This window comes from Sturnus vulgaris, chromosome 22 (genome assembly GCF_052056855.1).
Source record: "Sturnus vulgaris isolate bStuVul1 chromosome 22, bStuVul1.hap1, whole genome shotgun sequence".
NCBI lineage: Eukaryota > Metazoa > Chordata > Aves > Passeriformes > Sturnidae > Sturnus > Sturnus vulgaris.
In genome coordinates this window covers 10,989,075-11,008,768 of record NC_142264.1, presented here as the reverse complement: position 1 = coordinate 11,008,768, position 19,694 = coordinate 10,989,075, and the positions used below count along the sequence as shown (strand labels likewise).

At 40.2% G+C, this 19,694-nt stretch overlaps 1 protein-coding gene and 1 long non-coding RNA gene across 2 annotated transcripts; one reads left to right on the top strand and one right to left on the bottom strand.

Annotated features, from left to right (window-relative positions):
- Positions 1-296: 296 nt before the first annotated feature.
- Positions 297-19,606, bottom strand: MAN1B1 (mannosidase alpha class 1B member 1). Its single transcript, XM_014880979.2, has 13 exons — positions 19,387-19,606; positions 17,056-17,164; positions 15,799-15,935; positions 14,661-14,821; positions 12,975-13,084; positions 11,558-11,743; positions 9,383-9,531; positions 8,595-8,783; positions 7,575-7,765; positions 5,880-6,000; positions 4,079-4,276; positions 3,661-3,792; positions 297-2,874 (listed from the first exon to the last, which is right to left on the bottom strand). Exons 1-13 carry the CDS (start codon positions 19,522-19,524, stop codon positions 2,671-2,673), a joined length of 2,025 nt encoding a protein of 674 aa, XP_014736465.2. The 5' UTR covers positions 19,525-19,606; the 3' UTR covers positions 297-2,670.
- Positions 14,717-15,602, top strand: LOC148221457 (uncharacterized). The gene is made up of 3 exons (XR_015808046.1): positions 14,717-14,853; positions 14,950-14,975; positions 15,465-15,602. It is a non-coding gene; the product is annotated as an uncharacterized LOC148221457 (long non-coding RNA).
- Positions 19,607-19,694: the final 88 nt, after the last annotated feature.

The following is a 19,694-nucleotide window of genomic DNA, read 5'->3' as shown; positions in this document are numbered from 1 at the left end:
CCCAACAGTTTGTTAAGGAAGTAAAAATAAATAAGAAATTAAATGACCTCTGCAGAAGAATGGATGAGCTTTGTTGAGATTATTTGGTTTGTGTCACTTCACACAGGATATAGAGGTCCGAAACAAGCAATTGTTCTCAAAGAGAGAGAGAGAGCTAACTAGTGAGAACTAATAATCTGAACTTCAGGTTTAAAGGCTGAGGACAGTAAAGCCACATTTTGAGGAGACTGCATGTCCCAAGAGGAACTAGATAGCAATCAGTTGGATCAACAGGCTCAGCTAAAAGACAAGGCATGTTTGGGAAAGTGACAGTTTATTCTTCTCTCCTTCAACTCGTTAGGAAATGAATTATTATTCTCAAGCCAATCATAAGGCAAAAAATGTATCACACAGACTCCCATAGTCCCATTTGTAGAATCAATTACATTAAGACTTGTGTACAACTTCAAAACCAGAAGATTTTTGGTAAGCATTTATATGTATTCCATTTTCTAAGAAATCTCTCTTGCCTTAGTCAGGCAGCTCTCTGGGTGGAACACTGAACCCTAGAAGTTTTACAATCCATAGCACAGTCATAATTAAAGGTTCAAAATTCACTTTGTTCAAAGGCACAAGGCCAAAGCAACACAGGTCAGAAGTACCTGGGTAGTACAACTGAATTTATATTTTTCTTTTTTTCTCTAGTCTCCAATTTTAAGCCTTTTGCTTTTAGCCAAAGCTCAGCTCGTCAGCAGCACAAACCTGCTTCATGAACAAAAAAACTTCCACATTTCCCCTGCACTATTCTCATTTGTTGTTGTGCCAAAGAAAACAGAAGCCTTGGCAGCAAATCAGTTGTGCAGCCAAAGGCCATAGTGACTGGACTCCACTGCACTTGTGAGAAGCTCATTCTCAGAGTTATTGCTGGCATGTGAACAGGAGGAACATTAACATTCTGCACTGACTAGTTATGTCCTGTCAGTGTCAGGACAGGGTCCCTTTGATGACAGAAAAATGTGCATTTAAGTAATTTGTAAAATTTCTCCATTTACATTAGTACATGGAATGATAAATATTATATAAAAGACTTAAAGAGTGGTCCCAAGAGTAACTTGTAAGTCCAGCAAAAAGAATAGATCAGCATAAAACAAATAAAGATGCATCTTACTTTACAAATCAAAGGTTACAATTACTGTAAAATACCTCCCTCAACCACTGGAAAATGAAACATTAGAGTCAAATTCAGGTCCATTAACTGCCAGGGACCCTTGGATTTAGTGGGGACTGCAGCTCCTGGCCCTGCCTGTGATACCCACTGCCATGGGGGAAAGAGACTTCTCAGTGAGACCAAACTCTTCTGGAAATACGATGAATCACATTTCTGAGATCTTAGCCATGAATACAGGACTGTCCAAGTCCAAATCCAAAAGGAAAAGCACTCGGGAAAGCTCATTTCTAAATTCATGGCTTAAAATCTGAAAGTGTGCCCATATAAAAATGAAAGATCCCAGGGCTCCTGTAAGATTCTTAAAAACCCTGGGTCTACTTTGTCTTCAAGTAACTGAAATTAATTTCTCCAATTCTTCTGACGACTAGAACTGCTGTAATACCTTTAGACTGTCTAACAGTCTGCTTTTAACACTACTCCTAAGGAAAAAAATAACTGAAAATTTCTCCACGGTCCAAGAAACTACAAATAACAAGAACTTTGTTGTACAGTTGTAAGCTTGTTTTGAGTCAACAAACACCTATGATGTGATACCTGAACAGGAAGGGACGGAATGAGGCTGATACCTAATATGCTCACAAGCTTTCGCACTGTCCATCCTCAGAAAGCAGCTTTCAGTCAGAATACCTGAGTCTAACTGATGCAAATAAAGATATAAAATGCACATGTAGTTTTACTTGCATTTCACATTATCTCCTGCACTCCTGCAGGGAAGTTAAAAAAATGCAATACCTCTACAAAATTATATACCACTTTGAGCCAAACCAGCAGCAAATTCTCTTTTACCATCATTTCAGCCACAGCTTGAATAGACTGTTCAAAGTGCTCTACAAAACTAAGACACTATACAACAGATACTCTGCTGCCTCTTCCTTCTCCTAAGGTGATGCAGCATAGCTTGGGAGTCTGGAATGAGATCAGAGTACCAGCAGCAATACTGACAGCTTCTCCCTGGGACAGCACTACAGCTCTTTGTTTATTCCACTTGCCACCTGAACCACTGTCACAGTCTGACAAAGGAATGGCTCTGTAATCCAGTGTTTCAGTGAACCCAGAATAAACCAGGAAACTGTAGGCTTATTCCTGCTCTCCAGGAACAACACCGTGCCCTAAGCCAACTCGCTGCATTCCCAGTATTTAATGAGCATTTAGTAACACTGACATAAGTGAGTTCTGGGTCACCAGAGCCCCGAGAATGTCATGGTCCACACTTTGACTACCTTCTGAACCTCATCATCAGTTCCAGGGAAACCAGCTGCATATGGCACAGCTTTGCCCATCCAAGAACCAGGGATTAGATTTAAGACTGACACAATTTCTTCAAACCAGAGATGCTTTTCCCAAGCTTATGTTTGTTGTTTGAAGTCAAAAAAGGTGCATTATAGCATCTCTCCTCAAACCCTGAAAAGTAAAGTGACTTGAAGATAAAAATGCCACCACTGGAAGATCCACTGATGCAGAGTCTATGCTGGTACCCAGATAGGGAGTGGATGAGCCTCTGTGTTAAAGATGTATTTGTCAAGGTTGATTAAGTCTATGTCATCTGAAAACAGCAGAAACATGTATTTGAGTGTTTCCCCAAGGAAGAAGCTCTCCATTTTATCCCGTGGCTCTGGATTACTGGGATTCTGAACATTGTTAATGGAAGTATAACCACCTGTAGGAACCTGTGAAAAAAAAAAAGTATATTTACATTACCTAAAATAATTTTTTACTTCCTAACATCCAGATGCACTTGGAGAAGATAAGTGCTAAGAAACAGATCATGTTTTCATGCTTTTCATTTCATACTTGGTTTTCATTTACATATAAAGCTTCAATAAAGAAAAAAAAAATCTCATTGCCTTTTTAAAGGAAACCACAATGATAAATGAAGCAAAATATCCATTAGTGCTTAGGGTAAAGAAGTATCACAAGAACATCTCTTTGAAGTTTCTGGACAAATATACAGAAAGTAACCAGCAATTTCTACATTAGAGCTGGCCCAAGCCTTGTATCCATTTCTTTTAAGAACGGACCATCGATACTTGGTGTCACACTTTCACAGCGTATCACTGGCATCTCCACGAGCACTGTAGTCAGAATGAACAGAAAAAACCTTCCATTAAACCATTAATGCCATTTTGTGCTAGTATTTTTTGATTTGGCAACTTTAATTGAAGAGTTCTTTCAATCCAGCCATGTCCTTCTCAGTTTCCAAAGTGTAAAAACTACAGATTCTAACGCTTTGGTAGTCTTGCCTACAGCTTCTGCATCTCACTTTTTCATGAATGTAATACGTTCTTTCACTATATGGACTAAGCAGGGTATCTCTATCTGTAAGAAAACGATTTTTCTGTATATACTTACAAATTCCCCCACAGTTACGTGATGTACGTTTTCAAAGTTGGTCTTAGAAAGCAAGTGAGCAAATAGAGTCCTGACAATACAAGATCATTATAAACTGGCCTTACCCGGGTGTATCTATTGAAATTCTGCAAGATTTCCCAGCCCCAGTCTTGGTATTTCTTATCACCAGTGAATCTGTACATATAAAAAAGACTTTCCACAGTTTCTGGTCGCAGTAAGTTGTGCCTGTCTGCAGGCTGCAAGAGAAAAAATGGCAAGAGTATTTCAGACAGGGAATTTCCTCAAGGATACAGGCAGGGAAAAAATAATTATTCACATCTCCATCTGCTCCTAAGAGTTTGTTATGTGAAAGTCAGCTTCTAAATATACTGCTGGGGTAACTAAAACCAAAACCTAGGGTACAGGTAGAAGGCAAGGCAGCAAAAGAATGCTCCACAACAAATCCTATCCCTAATGTCTGGCTGGAGTTCAATAGCAGAATAGAGCTACAGAGAAATCATAGAGTTCCAGCTATCTGCTCACCTTGATTTCCACATCCTTGTGGCCCTTCTGTGCGTGGAGGTTGAAGTGTACAATCTCTGGGCTCAGGCCTGTCTCTACTTGAGCATACATCTGGTAGCAGGTTTCTATAAGAGTTTCAGCCAATTTCATATGATCAGCAGCCAGTCCATTGTGAGCTCCCAATGCTAACGTACCCGGCAAGAAGCAAACCAAGTGATCCTGCAAGACAACTCTTACTGAGAAGTTACACATCAAGCAGCAAGGGGAGCTGGGGGGGGGGCGTATCTTTTATTTGTTTTATTCTTTCTCTTCTTCAAAACATATTTCTGGTAGCAACAACTTGAGGATAACTTTTTAACAATCTGATGTAATGCAACATGAGGCAGGCAGCATTATTACAAAAATTGTTAATTTCAAAAATGTGCAAGAATGTGTTTTTATGACAAGTTTCTGAAAAAAAGGTCTCAGGCCATGTTGAGGGGAAGGAGAGTGTCTTTTGGTTTACCAGAAGCATGTATTTCATATCAGCTCATGCACGGCATCAACAGAACCACCTAAAGGCTTGGCTGTCCTCATTCTGGGGCTAATCTACCATTGATATAAGAAACTAAGCACTGCAGATTAATGTCACATATGGGATCTCAAATGATTCTCAACATTCAGAATCAAAGCTCAGGTCTCATCACCCAAAAATGTAGTAAAACCACTCCGATGTACCTGTATGGACCTTTAAAAGCTTTATCCAGTCCTTAAGGAAAGTTGAGGGTTGTAAAGGCTGGCATAGACATAGGAGCCAAACATCCCCCACTTTTCCAGCTGGCCAGAGTAAGAGACCTGTCCAATAACAGTGGATTAAAACCAAAATTCTGACTCTCTGAAACAAAAGGAAGTGTTCTGACATGTAGAGACACCTAAGCCAAATCTATCTGTCTCAATTCAACTCTGTCCTATCTTGGGATGGGGCAGCCCCCTCTACCCAAAACCTAGACTATGGTCTTACTCACAGCAGGTTTTTTGGAGAGCTTTTGGGAAATTCCAAGAAGCACATGCTGAAAACTAGAACCGAATATCTTAAAAATACTACATCAGGAAAGGCTATACATACATTAATAATGTATCACTTGTCTTTCAGACAAGCCATGCACACATACAATACCTGCGCTGCACGAGATTTTTAACTGCAAGATCTTTAAGTGCAAAAATTAGGAGTAGAGGGTTAAGATCAATTTTTCCTACAATGAACAGCATACTGTTTTATTCATGAATCTTCTAGGTAGGAAAATAAAGATGTCATGAATGGACAGAAATCTCCAAAATTATTGATTTCTTTTTTAACCCATAATACAGTATTAGATGACATGCTTCTTTTGAAGGCAAATCTGAAAACACAGGTGTGCAAGTGCCTACATATATTTTTGAATTACGGAAAATTAATAATACATAAAATAGGTATTATCTCAATAATTTCAGACACTGGAATTTTATGACCAAAAGAGAAAAAAAGAGAAAGAAAATTTAATTCCAGCACCAAAATGTTCAGTCTTGAAGGAACAAAGTGTGTTTACTACAGTAATTCATAGAGAAGGCTCCCGGTATCTATAAGGCAGTTACTCAGTACTGCCATCACACTGGAAAGATGTGTATGTATATATCGTCTTGGGTTTAGGGTTTTTGTTGGTTTGGGTTTTTTTTTTTTTTTTTGTTTTGGTGTTTGGTTGTTGGGTTTTTTTGAGAGGGAAAAGCTTTTCATTTGCATCTGTGTTGGGTTTTATTAAAATTTTGTAATGGCTTTTCTGTTTTCTTTTGCAGTTGTATTTCTTACCATCTTGGCACTGAAATGGCCATGAGCAAGCTCTCCTACAAAAGTAAGCTTCTTGGGTTCTGATCTCTGAAGAAGATGCTTTTTCACTCCTTCTATGGCTCTCATATAGTCTTCCAAGAGCCTGTGGAAAAAATCATTCCCAGTTGGCTCACATGCACACAGTCAGAACATATTTGATCACAGCTGATGTTCAGCAGTTTTTTAGGCAACTGATATTTCAGTCTAAAGAGTAATATTTAACTAAGTGTGAAAACTTTAAAAACACCCTCAGTAACTATCAACATGACATTAATTGGTTGTCACTATCATGTAGCAATACTGGATTTACTTGAAAAGTAAATAATAATACTTTAGTACTTATTCAAATATTAAAGAAAACACCTGCAACAGTTTCTAGGCAATAACCAGATTTTATTTCACAAATCCTTGGAAGCAGAGTTACTGAAAATCTAGGCTGGGAAGGACCTCTTGCAGGTCTCTACTTCAACCCTCTGCTCTGAGGCAGATTCAATTACATCGGGTTGTCTGAGTGCTTATCCAAGCAATTTTTTAGTACCCTCAACCAAAGATGGAGATTCAAAGAGCTTGACCAATCTTTTCCAACTGACCTTTCTCATTGTGAAACACTGTTTCATAGTATTCAATGTCATTTTTCCTTGTTTTTACGTACTTTCAATATGGAAAACAACCTGTTGATTGTGAGACTCACAAAATGCTATTGTGGTCCCAAAGACACCAGTTCTCCATTTACAGTAAGGTAAGCCTTCGAAAGAGCAGGGATGAAAGCTTTGTTTGCAGAAAGGCCTCCAAGAGGCATTTGCTCTGTCGGCATTAAGCTCCTTGAAATTAACAAGGAGTCTAACATAATTAGCTTATATGCAGACTTGTCTTGAAGGAAAGCTTCTTTTCCAACATCTTTAACTCCTTGCAAACACTCTTCCACTAACGCAGTATAGGTAAAAAGAAACATACAAGACTTGAAGAAGCACTTTTTACAAGGACATGTAGTGATAAAGAAAGGATCTTTAAACTGAAAGTAAGTAGATTGATACTAGATATTAGAAGAAATTCTTCCCTGTGAGGGTGGTGAGGCCCTGGCACAGGGTGCCCAGAGAAGCTGTGGCTGCCCCATCCCTGGAAGTGTCCCAGGCCAGGCTGGATGAGGCTTGGAGCAGCCTGGGATAGTGGAAGGTGTCCCTGCCATGGCAGGGGTGGGACTGGATGGGCTTTAAGAGCCCTTCCAACCCCAAGCAGTCCAGGATTCTGGAATTAAAGAGAAGGTTAACACAAACATCGAACTTCTGCCTCCTTTCACCTTTAACTAACAAACCCAGAGAAAACACAGACATCACTGTTGAAAGGAAATGCCCACAGTATTTCAGAAGTATCTAATTATGCTCAATATCTATTGAAAAGACTTAATTCTTATCTCCTGTGACACTCTTCACATTTGATGACCTGAGGAAGAAAAGGTTTTTGTGGAGAGGGAGTTTTAAGACTAAGGCTAGCTCTCCTCATGTTCTTTCACCACGTTACCACAGGTCTCTATTTCTGCTTAGCTTGCCTTTAAAAACAGTAATAAATTCAGTTGACTCTTGGGCATAGGCATTATTTTTCTTTAAGCAGAAAACTACAACAGAGAGTTTTACAGCTCACCTAATTATCACACCAATATGAGAAGCGTAAAGAACTTACTCATTTTCTTTCTTTCCACCCTGAATCCACTGCTTGAGCAGATACTCATAGTAGCTGTCAGCTCTGGCCCCCAGAGTGTAGACCCCTAGGTGGGTGAACTGCCCGCTGTTGGTGTTTATGAACATAGGCACGAGGCCATCGTTCTTCCCTGAGAGAGTGTGAACATGCTTCATCACCTCATCTACAGCTTTCTACAAGACAAAAATGGCAAACATGAATTCTAGGTATAAATGAGGTACAGAACTGTGTCTGGTGACTGTAGTCCAGTAACAGATCTGTAACTTTGCTTCCCCAAATTATCATCAGGGACATCAAGTTCAGCTAGAGCAATATATTAAATTCAAGATTTCAGACTTTCAGACTCTCAAAATATGATGTTCTGGGTATGTTCAAGTACTCTGAAGCAATTATAACTGTTTCCTTTCCTTGAAGGCAAGCTCACTCAAAAACCAGTACTACAGCACTCAGATTTACTCAGACTTGCAAAGTAGAAGTCCAGCAAAAATAACAACTACATGAATCTATTTAGCAATAGTTAACATTCTTTAAATTACTGCATTCTTCAACACTGAGCTGTGGATAGAGTTCAAAATAATAACATCAGCAAACAAAAAGAAAAGTGGGTATTATCTTCTCTGAAATTCTTTTTATTTCAACTAACTTTTCCCTACGTGGTGACCTGCTCTCAGACTCTTACCTACTGAGTGATATTTTAGTCCCTTGGATGGGAACATTTCAGTTTTGCTCTCTGCATATGGAAAACGGTATTAAGAAACCACACTCAGAATTTTTATTTTTTCAGTTAAAAGCTGTTTCTGAGGAAGAAAAATAATTACTCATCTCCACTACTACTTTTGGTATTCAGTAAAATAATGTAATACTTTGTTTCTTTTAATTCCCTTGTCTAGAGTTTCACAACCTATTTATCATAACTTATAGATTCCTGAGACCAATGGAAAGTCAGTGGTAGAGCTGCAGAGAAATGGAAAAAGAGAGAGACATCAACTGATTCCTCCATACCTGGAATTTCTCATCTCCAGTGAGACGAGAGAGCTCCCTGAACTCCAACTGAATGCTGGTCACCTCTGCCACAGTGCTGTCAGATGTCCAGCGAGGGGGATGTGCAGTGCCCCGACCAATGTTGACATCAGAATATGGTATCTTGGAGGGGGTCTTGAATGCTGGCATAAGCCTGTTTCCAATGTCTTTCTAAAGAAAACCCAGGAGCACAGGACAAAACAACAAACAAACCAAAAATACGTATATACACATGCACATCCCATTAGATTTTCTTCACAAAGCAGACAGAACAAGAACAGCAGCTTAGTTTTAGATGATGCAAGCAACTGAAGAAATTTTAAAAGTCATTAACTTATTGATAGTAATGAGCAGAGTTTCCACCTTGTCCTTAGTGCTGCAGGCCTCATCTGAGGCTGCAATTCGTATCATGCAGTCAGTGGCTGACGTAGCTAATCTGATGTTAGTACACACAGAAAGGGCAACAAAACACAGCTATAACCCTCTGCCAATCATTTATTTCCTCTTTTGTTTCATGAACTTAATGATGGTCAGCCATTCATCAGCAGAAGAGCAAACATACAAGAAGAGGTGACAAACACAGCAAGGCTTTGAGATTGTACAGAGAGCAGTGGTGCAGGCTTCAAAGCTTAATGGTAAATGCCTTTCACACCACTTTAAATATGAAACTGTTAAAAACCAGGAACATTTAACTTCCCGAGTAATCTTCCCTCAACTTTGTCCAATGTGGAATACATAAGCCAGTTTCATTTGTAAGGCCAGTCACTCACAGCTTTTTCCAGGAAAAGGCTATCTCCAGAGAGGTGGTAGGTGCTCAGCAAGCCACCCAGGATACGGATAGTGCTCTCAAATAGGTTCACATCCACATTTTTATCAAATACTAAATCATTTGCTACCCATTTTCTTGCTTCTTCAAACTCTGCAAAGCATAAAAGGTAGTTCAGTTGTGAACTTCTGGCATGTTCCAACAACTAAAGACATGAGTACTCTATATATCCATGACAGTTACTTGTATTTATCTACAGAGATGATAATTTTAGGTGGAAAATTAAAATGAAGAGCACATGCTGGCAGAAATTTCATTACCATTGGCTTAATTCTTATTCAGCACACACCACAGATGCATACAGGCAGAAATAGCCATCAAAAAAGAAAGTCCTTAATAGTTTAAGAAAAGAAGAAATAGAGGAATTTTTTTATTAAAATAGTCCAGAAATTAAAATCTTTCAAATACATTCATTTGCCTTGTTACAGTAATTGCAGATAATTAGTTCCACTTTCACAAAGCCTTCTAGTTTTAATTAAATATTTTTCAACCAAAGCTGTTATCTACCAAGATTACAGGTAACGTTTTCAATTAACAGGTTTAGCCTAGCACTGTCCTCAGGAGCCTGCTTCCTGCAAGATGTTGCTATTTTTTTCTCTAGAAACAAAAATAATTGTTTATCACACCACTAAGTGAAAAGAAAGGTTAAAAGAAAAGCTGCATTAGGTTTATCAACCAGCTTAGCAGTAGCACCATTAAACGACTGCTTTGGCACAAGGTCTCTCTCCATGGTCCATGTGAGTCAGCTTAGCCCTCACAATTGGAGGCTGAGCTATTTCAGCGATCTCAGAAGTTTCTGGAAACTCCTGATAGTGAGAAGCAGCAGTACAACCAGTTTGCCAGAAATGGAAACATTCCTAAGGAGATAAACTCTGAAGAAAATGGATGCCTTTGCACTCTCTGGTCTTAGATGCTGGGCAAATACAGGATGTTGGGCATATTGAGAAGAATTACCAAAAGTCACCAGTCAGTGTTGTCAGCAGAGTTCTCTGCCACAGAAGCTTCTGCATTCATCAGTTGTTAAGAAAGACTAGCAGCCTCAAACAGAACTTGCATTTACATAGCATTTGTTATTCAGAAGAAACCCCAAGAGCTCTCTAAGGGAGACAAAACTGCCTTAGACAGAACTGATATAAAACAGAAAGAAAACCTCATCAAGAACCCATTTTCAACACATCTCTAATAGTAATAATTTACTTTAAAACCTCTACTTAGTTCACAATTAATTTTTTAGGAAAAAAGCAGCACATGACGACTTGATTAAACTTCAAGATGGACTGCTCAGGTCTAGAGATGCACACACGACGTGTTATTTTACAGAAACTTCAAAGGTGGAGAGATAGAACCATTAAATGCTTCGAGTATTTATTGTACCCTCACTGGCAGCCCTGTTCTTTCTATCTTGACAGAAAAAGCTGCAAGACTAATGAAAGTTTACAAAGGTGGCTATCTACCATGGTTAAATAGATACAGCTCCAGAAATTTTTAAATACCACTAAAAAAACCCTCTGCATCACTAAAATAAAATCCCAACCAACCCAAACAATCATCAACAAAAAAGGTCTTAAGCCCTAATTAACCATTCAAGTTTTTTGCAACAGAATTACAAAGTTTTTTGGCTTAGTTTTTAAAATCTGTTTGAAAGTTTTCTAACATGGTCACTTCCAGAATGACTCCCAAAAACACAGGCAGCAAAACAATTTAGGAAAGAGGTACTAAGCACTCCCTTTTCTCCACCCATGGATTCCTTACGGAAACAGCCTTCTTAAATCCATATATGAAATATTGATATTAGATATGATAAAACACAAGCAAGGAACATACAGGCAAACTACCCAAGAGTAATGGGCAGAAAGCCTCCAGTGGCTATATAATGGCACAGAGGTTTTAGTACAGAAACAAAGACCAGGAAGTTTATTTAAACATCCCTCAAATTCTAACAGATATATACATTGTGTATACGTATGTATGTATGTATTTACCCTCACAAGAAAGCTAAATTTTTAAGCCACATGTAACAAATATTCCCCTCAAAGAACTCTGAACATGCATTGCCTGAAGAGAAATTAAGGAATTATTTTAGAGGGAAAAAAAAATTGAAGAGGGGAAAAAAACCTACCTTCTTTTAAGCCTAAAATCCACATGGTATCCAAGGCATCAATTAAGGTAAGCCCAAGTCCAAACCACTCGCTGTAAGACTTGGACAAAGGCTTCAGTTCATCGTGGCCCCAGGCAAAATCCTTGTACCCTTTCCAGGCGTGGCGGAAGGCTTCAATGACAGCCAGCTGGCGCTCATTGATGGGCACTGCAAAGGACACAGAGCGCCTCCCTCAGGCCTCTGCAGGGCACTGATGGAACTCTGCTACACACCACTGCATTTCACCGAAAAGAAAACTTCCTCCAAACTAACTGATCAGTGCAACGGAAAAACCACCCTCACATTATTCTTTTCAGAACAGCCTTTCCTCTGCAGAACAACCAGTCAGTGTTTCCAGCCAAGTGGAAACAGAGATTTCTCTGGCAACAAAACTGTCACTTCTGCAAATAAAACACTAAAATAATCACATGCACAGTTGCAGATGCGTATCACTAAAGTTCAAGAAGATGAAATACCAGATTAAGATCCATGGTAATTCAGGTGCTGAATACATATGCTCAACAATAAAATCCTTAGCTAATTCAACACACAACATTATTTTTTTTCATCTTCCCTCTCTCATTGTTTTCTGCTAAATTTAAAATCACTTCTACAAAATTACTTCTATTGAACTTTCTATTTACCAGCAAAATAGAAAAAAGTTTACATTTTCCATCTTGACTAAACCATGTCTTTTTCTATAGTTGTACTGATTTTTTTGCTTGCCATTTGCTACGAAGTGGAGCTTATGTTGCACAATGAACATGAAAAATTCCAAGCTGTTAGCTGAAATTTTGAAAAATCATGGACAAAAACTTCTAGAGAGGGAAACACCAAGCAGCATAACTAACCTCATAAATATTAAGCTTGCAAAAGTGCAAATACATCACACTGAAATATGCCATGTTTATCATACCAGGTTTCTTTTATGAACCCAGAAAAAGGAGGAACAGGTTCTTTGTTCCACAAGCGCAGCAACTTCAAAAACAGCTCCTGCAGCTTTCTGGTGAGCCTTAAAAACAGTTCCATTTAGTTCAGGGAAGAAGTCACTTTCCCCATATTTGCAGAACAAAAGGAAAAGCACGGTTGAAAAGGAAGCTGTCTTTTTCATGCCCTCCTTCTTTAGGTTATTGTCTTGCCTCCTCCCAGAGGCTGTATTTCAAAGATTTGTCTCTAAAATTTATTTTCAAATTCTGAAGGCTAACAAGCATGAAGGCTGGCTTCAGAACACTGAAGAACTAGGATGTTCTAGGTAAGTGATCTCTCCTACATTTTTTGTTTCTTTTACTCTAAATAAAGAAATAAAATAATGTGTATGGGGAGAAATTGCACAACATAAACCATAAAAGAAAAAAAAAAAAAAAAGGTGTAATTAGCTGTAATTAGCTGTCCAATTTACCTGGTTCTTTCTGGGCTTCAGCTTCCACAGATGAAGGTTTTTCTGGTTCCATTATTTTACTAGATGGAGATTCAGTGCTTTGGTCAGGTTCTATGACTGCTCCTCTCCAGCTGCAAATACAAGGGACTGTAATTAAGGCTTATTTTGGTCACAGAAAATCTTGCAAATGAATGGGACTTATCTCTGCATTTTCTTTATCACACAATACTTTGATAAAACAGGAGTTAGATTTCGTATCAAGGATCAAAATAACTGTGTTGCCCACTCGGTAAGTTTTCTGTTCAAAGAAGTTTTCTGTGCAGAGAAATTATACTTGATTAAGAAATGTGTGTTACAATCTCTTGGAATTTCATTCAGTATCTTGGCAATGGAATTTAATAAAAAACTTCTTAAAATAAATCAAACACCTGAAAATGCTGTATTATAAGTAATTTATTATCTAGAAGCTGTGAAATGACCACAGTAGCTATTAATGATAAATAGTACCACATAAATGATGATCACCAAAACTCACGATTAAGCACAAAGGATGAGATGCTCAAAGTACTAACTCTGCTCTCAAGGGATCACAAGCCTTCTCTGCCACCACAGATGCATAAATCATTTTTTACAGGTTTTTATGAAGAATCTCCTCAAGAAGAAGTCTTTCAGAATGGACTTCAAGTCAAGCCAAGTTCATATCAAGATCAAACAATCTTGATCATAGCATTTAATATATAGGTATGTTGCCTTTGAGCCCATTATATGCTTCCTAAGGGAACCAGGCTTACAGGCTTACTTTAAAGTCTATATTGTCTACAGTCAGCATATCTTCTGACTTAGATAGATGCCATATTTAATTTCTGACTTTCATTCTTTAAGTTTGTAGCTAGTCTTCACTATATTTTCAGTGCTCTTGTAAGTTCTCTTGTTACCACCTGTTTAACTCCGTGAGTTACAGCACAAGCAAAAGCAAAACAATAAAACACTTTCAGACAATACTGACAGCCAAAATGCCGAGCCAGGCACAGCTCTGATGCCGTGATAAGCTCATCAGTAGTCTTTTCTATACCCATGTTACTTTCCTTCACTTATTCCCAAATCAAAACACCTCCATATCCATCGAAGCACAGACCTTGTGTTAAAGATACTACTCGATCTGTCCAAGGGATGAGGTATCTTCTAAGAGAGAAGTAAGCACATGGTGTCACATGCACACAACAATGTACACATCGGTTGGTTCTGCCTGGTCCGCCTGGGCCCACTGTGTTTAGTGGCACCAACCCACAAGCAGCACTGACACTGCTATCACTTTCCGAACCCGCCTCAGGACAAAAGTGCTTGCAGCAGCACTATTATACTGATACTGTTACATTAACATTTATTACAACAAACAGAAGAAATCCTTCTGAACATTAAGCGTGTCTAAGTGCATTAGAAATACAGCCAGCCTCGCAGGGCTTCAATCCCTCTGCAGCTGTGTGACACAAACAGCAAAATCAGAGAAACTGCACATTCATCAAAATTAAATCTATCAGCCTAGTAATATCAGCAGCTATCAGGCCAGGCCTGAGAACAAACCCATGCAAAGAAAGAAAATAACCTCACACACATACAACAAAAAGTCCATAAAATGTTCACTCCAACACTCAACGGATCTTGGCAGGGACAAGAGGGAAGCACTGTACCTGCCTGAAACGTTTCTACCTGATAATGGATTTCTCTGTTTTCTCTGCTTTGTCTGCTTCGACCAACTCTTCTACAGCTCTCATGGTATCATGTTGGGTCTTCAGCCTCGTGTCTCTCCGTGGTGCCTTGATCTGAAGATTGGAAGGACCACGACGAACATGAGGTGGTTTTGGTGGCTTCTGAGAATATAAAAGAAAAGAAAAAGTGCTTGGTAAGTTGCAGAGCTGGTAAAATTTCAAACCATAAATCAACATCATTCCAGTATCAAACATAAATTCAGATAAATCTTATTTTGTTTGTTTTGCAGCAGGCAAATTATGACGTGAATGGAAGGTATGCTAAAGACTTTGTGGTTTTGTTTGCTTTAAACTTTTGGTAAAATCATCCAGTTCTGAAGTTTACATTGACAAATTACTTCTAAACTACCTCTACTGCTACCAGGTATTTATTTAACACAAGGCTGTGACAAAGGATTGTAGAGATATTTGATTCCATATTACTAGGCACAGTAAATTTATGAGAATTAGTAAAAAGAATGCAAAAAACAGTTTCCACAATGCTAGTGTAAATATCAAGAGTTACTATACAGTAATACATGCACTTTTTTCATGATGAAGAAAAGATTCAATACAAAATTTTGTATTCATTAGCTGAAAATCCCTGTATTCATGAGATAAATCCATGACAAACAACACAGTAACAGGTATTCATTTGCTCCACTAATTCACACAGTCAATTGATCTTCCTTTCCCAATGCATTCCCTGCAAACATAACCCTTCAAAACCTCCTATCATCTGCTCTTTCTGATGCTATTTCTCAAGCTCCCAGATAAACTATGACTCCGGGCTCCTCACAAGAGTGGACACTGATGCACATAGCACGAGTGAAGCCTCCAGCAAGAGATCACTGTGACCTAAAGTCCTGGCACTCCTGGGCAGAGCAGTGAGTAAAAAACAGTATACAGAACATGTAGATAAAAAATATAAAGCCAAGAAATACTACACCAAAACCCTTCCTGAGAGGACAGCATTCCACCAAGAGCACACTTTTATTCCAAGTTCTAACTCCTTCCTCCACAACAACTGTTGGAAACAAGCACTATTTGCCTTCAAAAACTCTCTGTGGTGTTAGAAAACTAATTTCGTCTCACATTACCTGCAGTGAAAGCTCAGGGTAGTCTCCATGGTTGGCATCTGCTTTCTGGGGGGCTGGTAGAACAGCCGGATTTGCCAGCTTTAATCTAGGAATTTCTTGTTCTGTTCTCTGATCATCCAACGATTTGTTTGTTATACCTAGACACACAAAATTACTCAGCACAAGGAATCAACAGTTAAGACTGCAGTGAGAAATTTATAACAGCTTGCTGTATTCAAGTTGTAGATGCACCTCCAAAAACTGTATTCACAAAATATGATAAACAGACACTAATAGTTAGACACAAAGTGTATTTTGGTATTAATCCTCTCTCTAATATAAAAAGAGGCTGTTAAAAGGCACATGGGGATTTTTTTAATTGCTACTATTTCAGTTTTTCAATACAATTAGTAAGGTAATATCAGAAGTAAATGTGCATTAGTATTACACAAATGCTTGGAATTTCTAAACTGACAGGCAGTCAAAACCAAGAGAGGATTACCTTATTCTAGTGATTAGGTTTGAGCTACCCATATCTACATAGAAACATAATAAAAAAACACACTCAAAACCTTCATATTGTAATCAACTGTTATAGTTTAGGAATGGTACTCCCCACTTCAGTGCTCCCTGAAACCACAAAAACCACACAGCCACTCTTCATCCCTTATCTGTTTTCCCCTCCCCCTTCTCTCTGGGGTGGATGAGTTGAAAATTGGAGGCACAAGGCAAAGATCACAGGTTCAGATAAGAACAATTTGCTGGAAACAGCAATGAAATAAGAAAACAAACAGTAAGGCCAACAGTATTAATAACCAAAGGTATAGGAAAAAGAAACTATTTACATTAAAGGCACGAATACGGACAGCTGCCCCTGCCATGTTTTCTGTACCAGAAGGAACCCCTTCTCCCCAGCACGGAGAGTCCCTTTCTCCCCTCTCCCATGCCCAGCAATGACTGAGGTGGTACAGAATAACATCCAGGCCTTGGCTACATCCTCTCCCACTACTTCAAAAAAATTAACTATCCTGGTTAAAACCAGGACATCAGCTAAAACAAAACGTTGCTCTAGTCAACAAAAAGAAAGAAAAGGCATACAAAAATATTTCTGATTAAGCATTACATCATTCAAACATCACATAAAATCATCTCAGAACTGTACTTTAATGAATACACCCAGTCATTATGAATGGAAATTAAAACCAGATGTAAGACCCACAACAATCTCCTAACCCTAACGCCTGATTCTGGCAATTCCGAGCTGTACAGAACACATACTTTTCCATGCTTCCCCCATGCTTGTGTACGAAATTACTCCACACACTGCCAAGAAGGCAAACAGGAAGAGAATGACACTCCGCTGGAGTCGGGACAGCTGCTTCCATTTCTTTAGGAGAGAAAAGAAGTGAAAGAATATTTAGCATGACATTAAGAACCTATTTGGTCAAAAATAAACTCTTATTGGTTCATTCAGATTAAAACCCACAAAATTGTGTCGGTTTAATTTTACCATGTTTCCAACTGCATATATCCATTGCTTATTTTCTTTGATGACAGAGAAAACAGAAATCCAACCAGCTAGCACAACGCACAAGAAGCTCACAAAAACATAAGCGACTTGCTGCTCTTATGTTTGCTCTTACAAGAACCTCAGAACCTGCCAAATGCCAAGACTCCCAGAAAGCTTCAACTACAGCTGACTTTGATCACAATCTCCACTGGCTGACCTGAGTGTCTGCCCAGGTATCAATTGGGAAATCAGCCAAAAGCCTCTCTTTCCTCCTGGCTGGGGAGGGACTGTAGAGTGCACATGCAAAATTAGAAACAGAAGAAAATGGTAAGAAAACTAAAAATGTTACTGCAGCAAAGAAAGGCTCAAAATAAGCTGACCACCAATCACTGGACAGGTTGTGTGTCCAATCCTTGTAGTGGCCATTTAATTAAAGAGTGGCTCCCTTCCAACTCACAATATTCTGTCAAGTTGTGAAAGAGAAGTCAGTTATTGCAGCTCTGACCGGCACAGGAACTGTCACACAGAACAAGTTCTGCACCACAAAAAAATAAGCCACCAACCTGCAGCAGTATGAAAATTACGTACAACACCACTACAATGAACAAGACAAACCCAGAATCTTTTCAAGTTTAGTCTTGGGCAAAAATGTATTGCTAACACTAGATTATATGCAAAAATCAATGAAAAATCACAGCAAATGACATTAATCTGAAAGAAGCCGATGTACCTTAGCCTCCATTTACAGAGATAGAAACTGGAGTTAAACATTAAGGGCTAAATTGTCACTGTTACTTTTCCAACAGTCGTCCTAAAATTCACTAATTCTGGTTTGGGTATACAGAGAGGGAACTTCACTGCCAATGCTAAGCTTCGGAACGACCTTTCCCACAAATCACACAGTACTTCCCACAGTCCTTATCCTCTTAGCAACAGCCAGAGGTCAGGAATGTCTCAGTGCAGAACTGTCTATGTACTCACACTGTAAGTCTCAAAGCACAGTTTCCTGCCTTCCACCTGCAATGTTGACTGTACAGGAATACTGTACACCCTTCTCTGTGCACACTGCAGGATGCTGGTCCCACTGTGTCATCTTCAGTTCTACCTGCTTGACAAACTGGATGACCCTCTTCCCGTTGTAGAAAGACGCTTGAAATCTAGCAGCCCTGTAGTTCATCAGGGTAGGATGGGAAAAGTTTTAATCGTGGTGTCTTGCAACGGGTAGGAGTAAGGCACAAGGACATGCAAGGGCATTCACCACCATCTTACTGGTTTTTTTGCTCAAAAAGAATAAGGATAAAATGAAGGGTGACGACTCGGGCCCGAATCTCTCTAGCTGATAATAAAAAGAGAACTGTGGGACTGTGTGCCTAAACAAGCTCTTCATACACTTCATCTGATGAGCTGTAAAGCCCCGATAGGTGACTATATATCATCTATCTGTAACAAGGGTTATCTTGTCCCTCTGACTCACTCTTTACCACAGACCCTCCAGCCCAAGACCCCCATCCCACATGAAGCTGCCTACCCATTCTAGCCACAAGCAGACAAGAAGGTCTAAAGCTCTGCCAGAGAACCCTTCCCCTCACACTCAGCTTTCACAGCTTTCAGTAGAACTGTTCCCTTAACTCTCCTAGGGCAGAAGACTGGATTCTCCCCTTAACACAGGGAACAAAGGCACAGAGCCCAGATCTCATCCCCTCATTGCTGTCGAGAGAGCGCAGCGTCGCCCCTCAAATGTCCACTAGCAGAAGGCAGGATTTTACCGAATACCCCCGTGCCAGCTTTGTTCGTGAAAATTAAGACATGACGTGGAGATACCTCAGCCAGCCCGCGCCCTGAACACTCCTACCCAGCGGAGAGCAGCCCCACGAGCACTCCGAGAGCAGAGCCCGGCGCGGGGCCGCCCCAGGGCCCATGGCCGTGGCCTCTGCACGACTCGAAACTGGGGGACACGCCAGGTCCCCCATGACACTCCAGCTGCACCTAAGTCCAGGGACACTCTTGACCGCCCAAAAGCCCTCCCCCATCGCCAGATGCCCCCCGCACCCAGCCCAGGGATACCCCCTGTACCGCACAGCTCTCCGCGTGGCCCTCACCCGCCAGCAGGAGCGCCGCCGCCAGGCCTTGCTGTTGTTGTAGCCACCGACCCCGACCGCCTCCTCCGGACCGAGAGTGACGGAGATGAAGTCTCGGCGCGGTGGTCCCGCGGCGGCGGCGGCGGCACCCGAGTACATGGCGGCGCCTCAGGGGCCGCCTGCCGCCATCGCACCGCGGGACGGAGCGGCCGCTTCCGGCAACGGCTTCCGGTGTCGCTCTGGCGCCAGCGCGTCGGCGCTCCGTGGCACCGGGGAGAGGCGGAACCCGGCGCGCCCGGCGGCGCTGCGAAGACACCGGTGCTGAGGAA

Bases quoted from the DNA above. Each gene is read 5' to 3' on its own strand.
- MAN1B1 (XM_014880979.2), bottom strand. From the start codon at position 19,524: ATGTACTCGGGTGCCGCCGCCGCCGCCGCGGGACCACCGCGCCGAGAC. The intron at 14,822-15,798 runs GTAATGTGAGAC...TTATATTCTCAG, and splicing joins ACCCTGAGCTTTCACTGCAG to AAGCCACCAAAACCACCTCA. The intron at 9,532-11,557 runs GTAGGTTTTTTT...TATGCTTTGCAG, and splicing joins GATTTTAGGCTTAAAAGAAG to AGTTTGAAGAAGCAAGAAAA.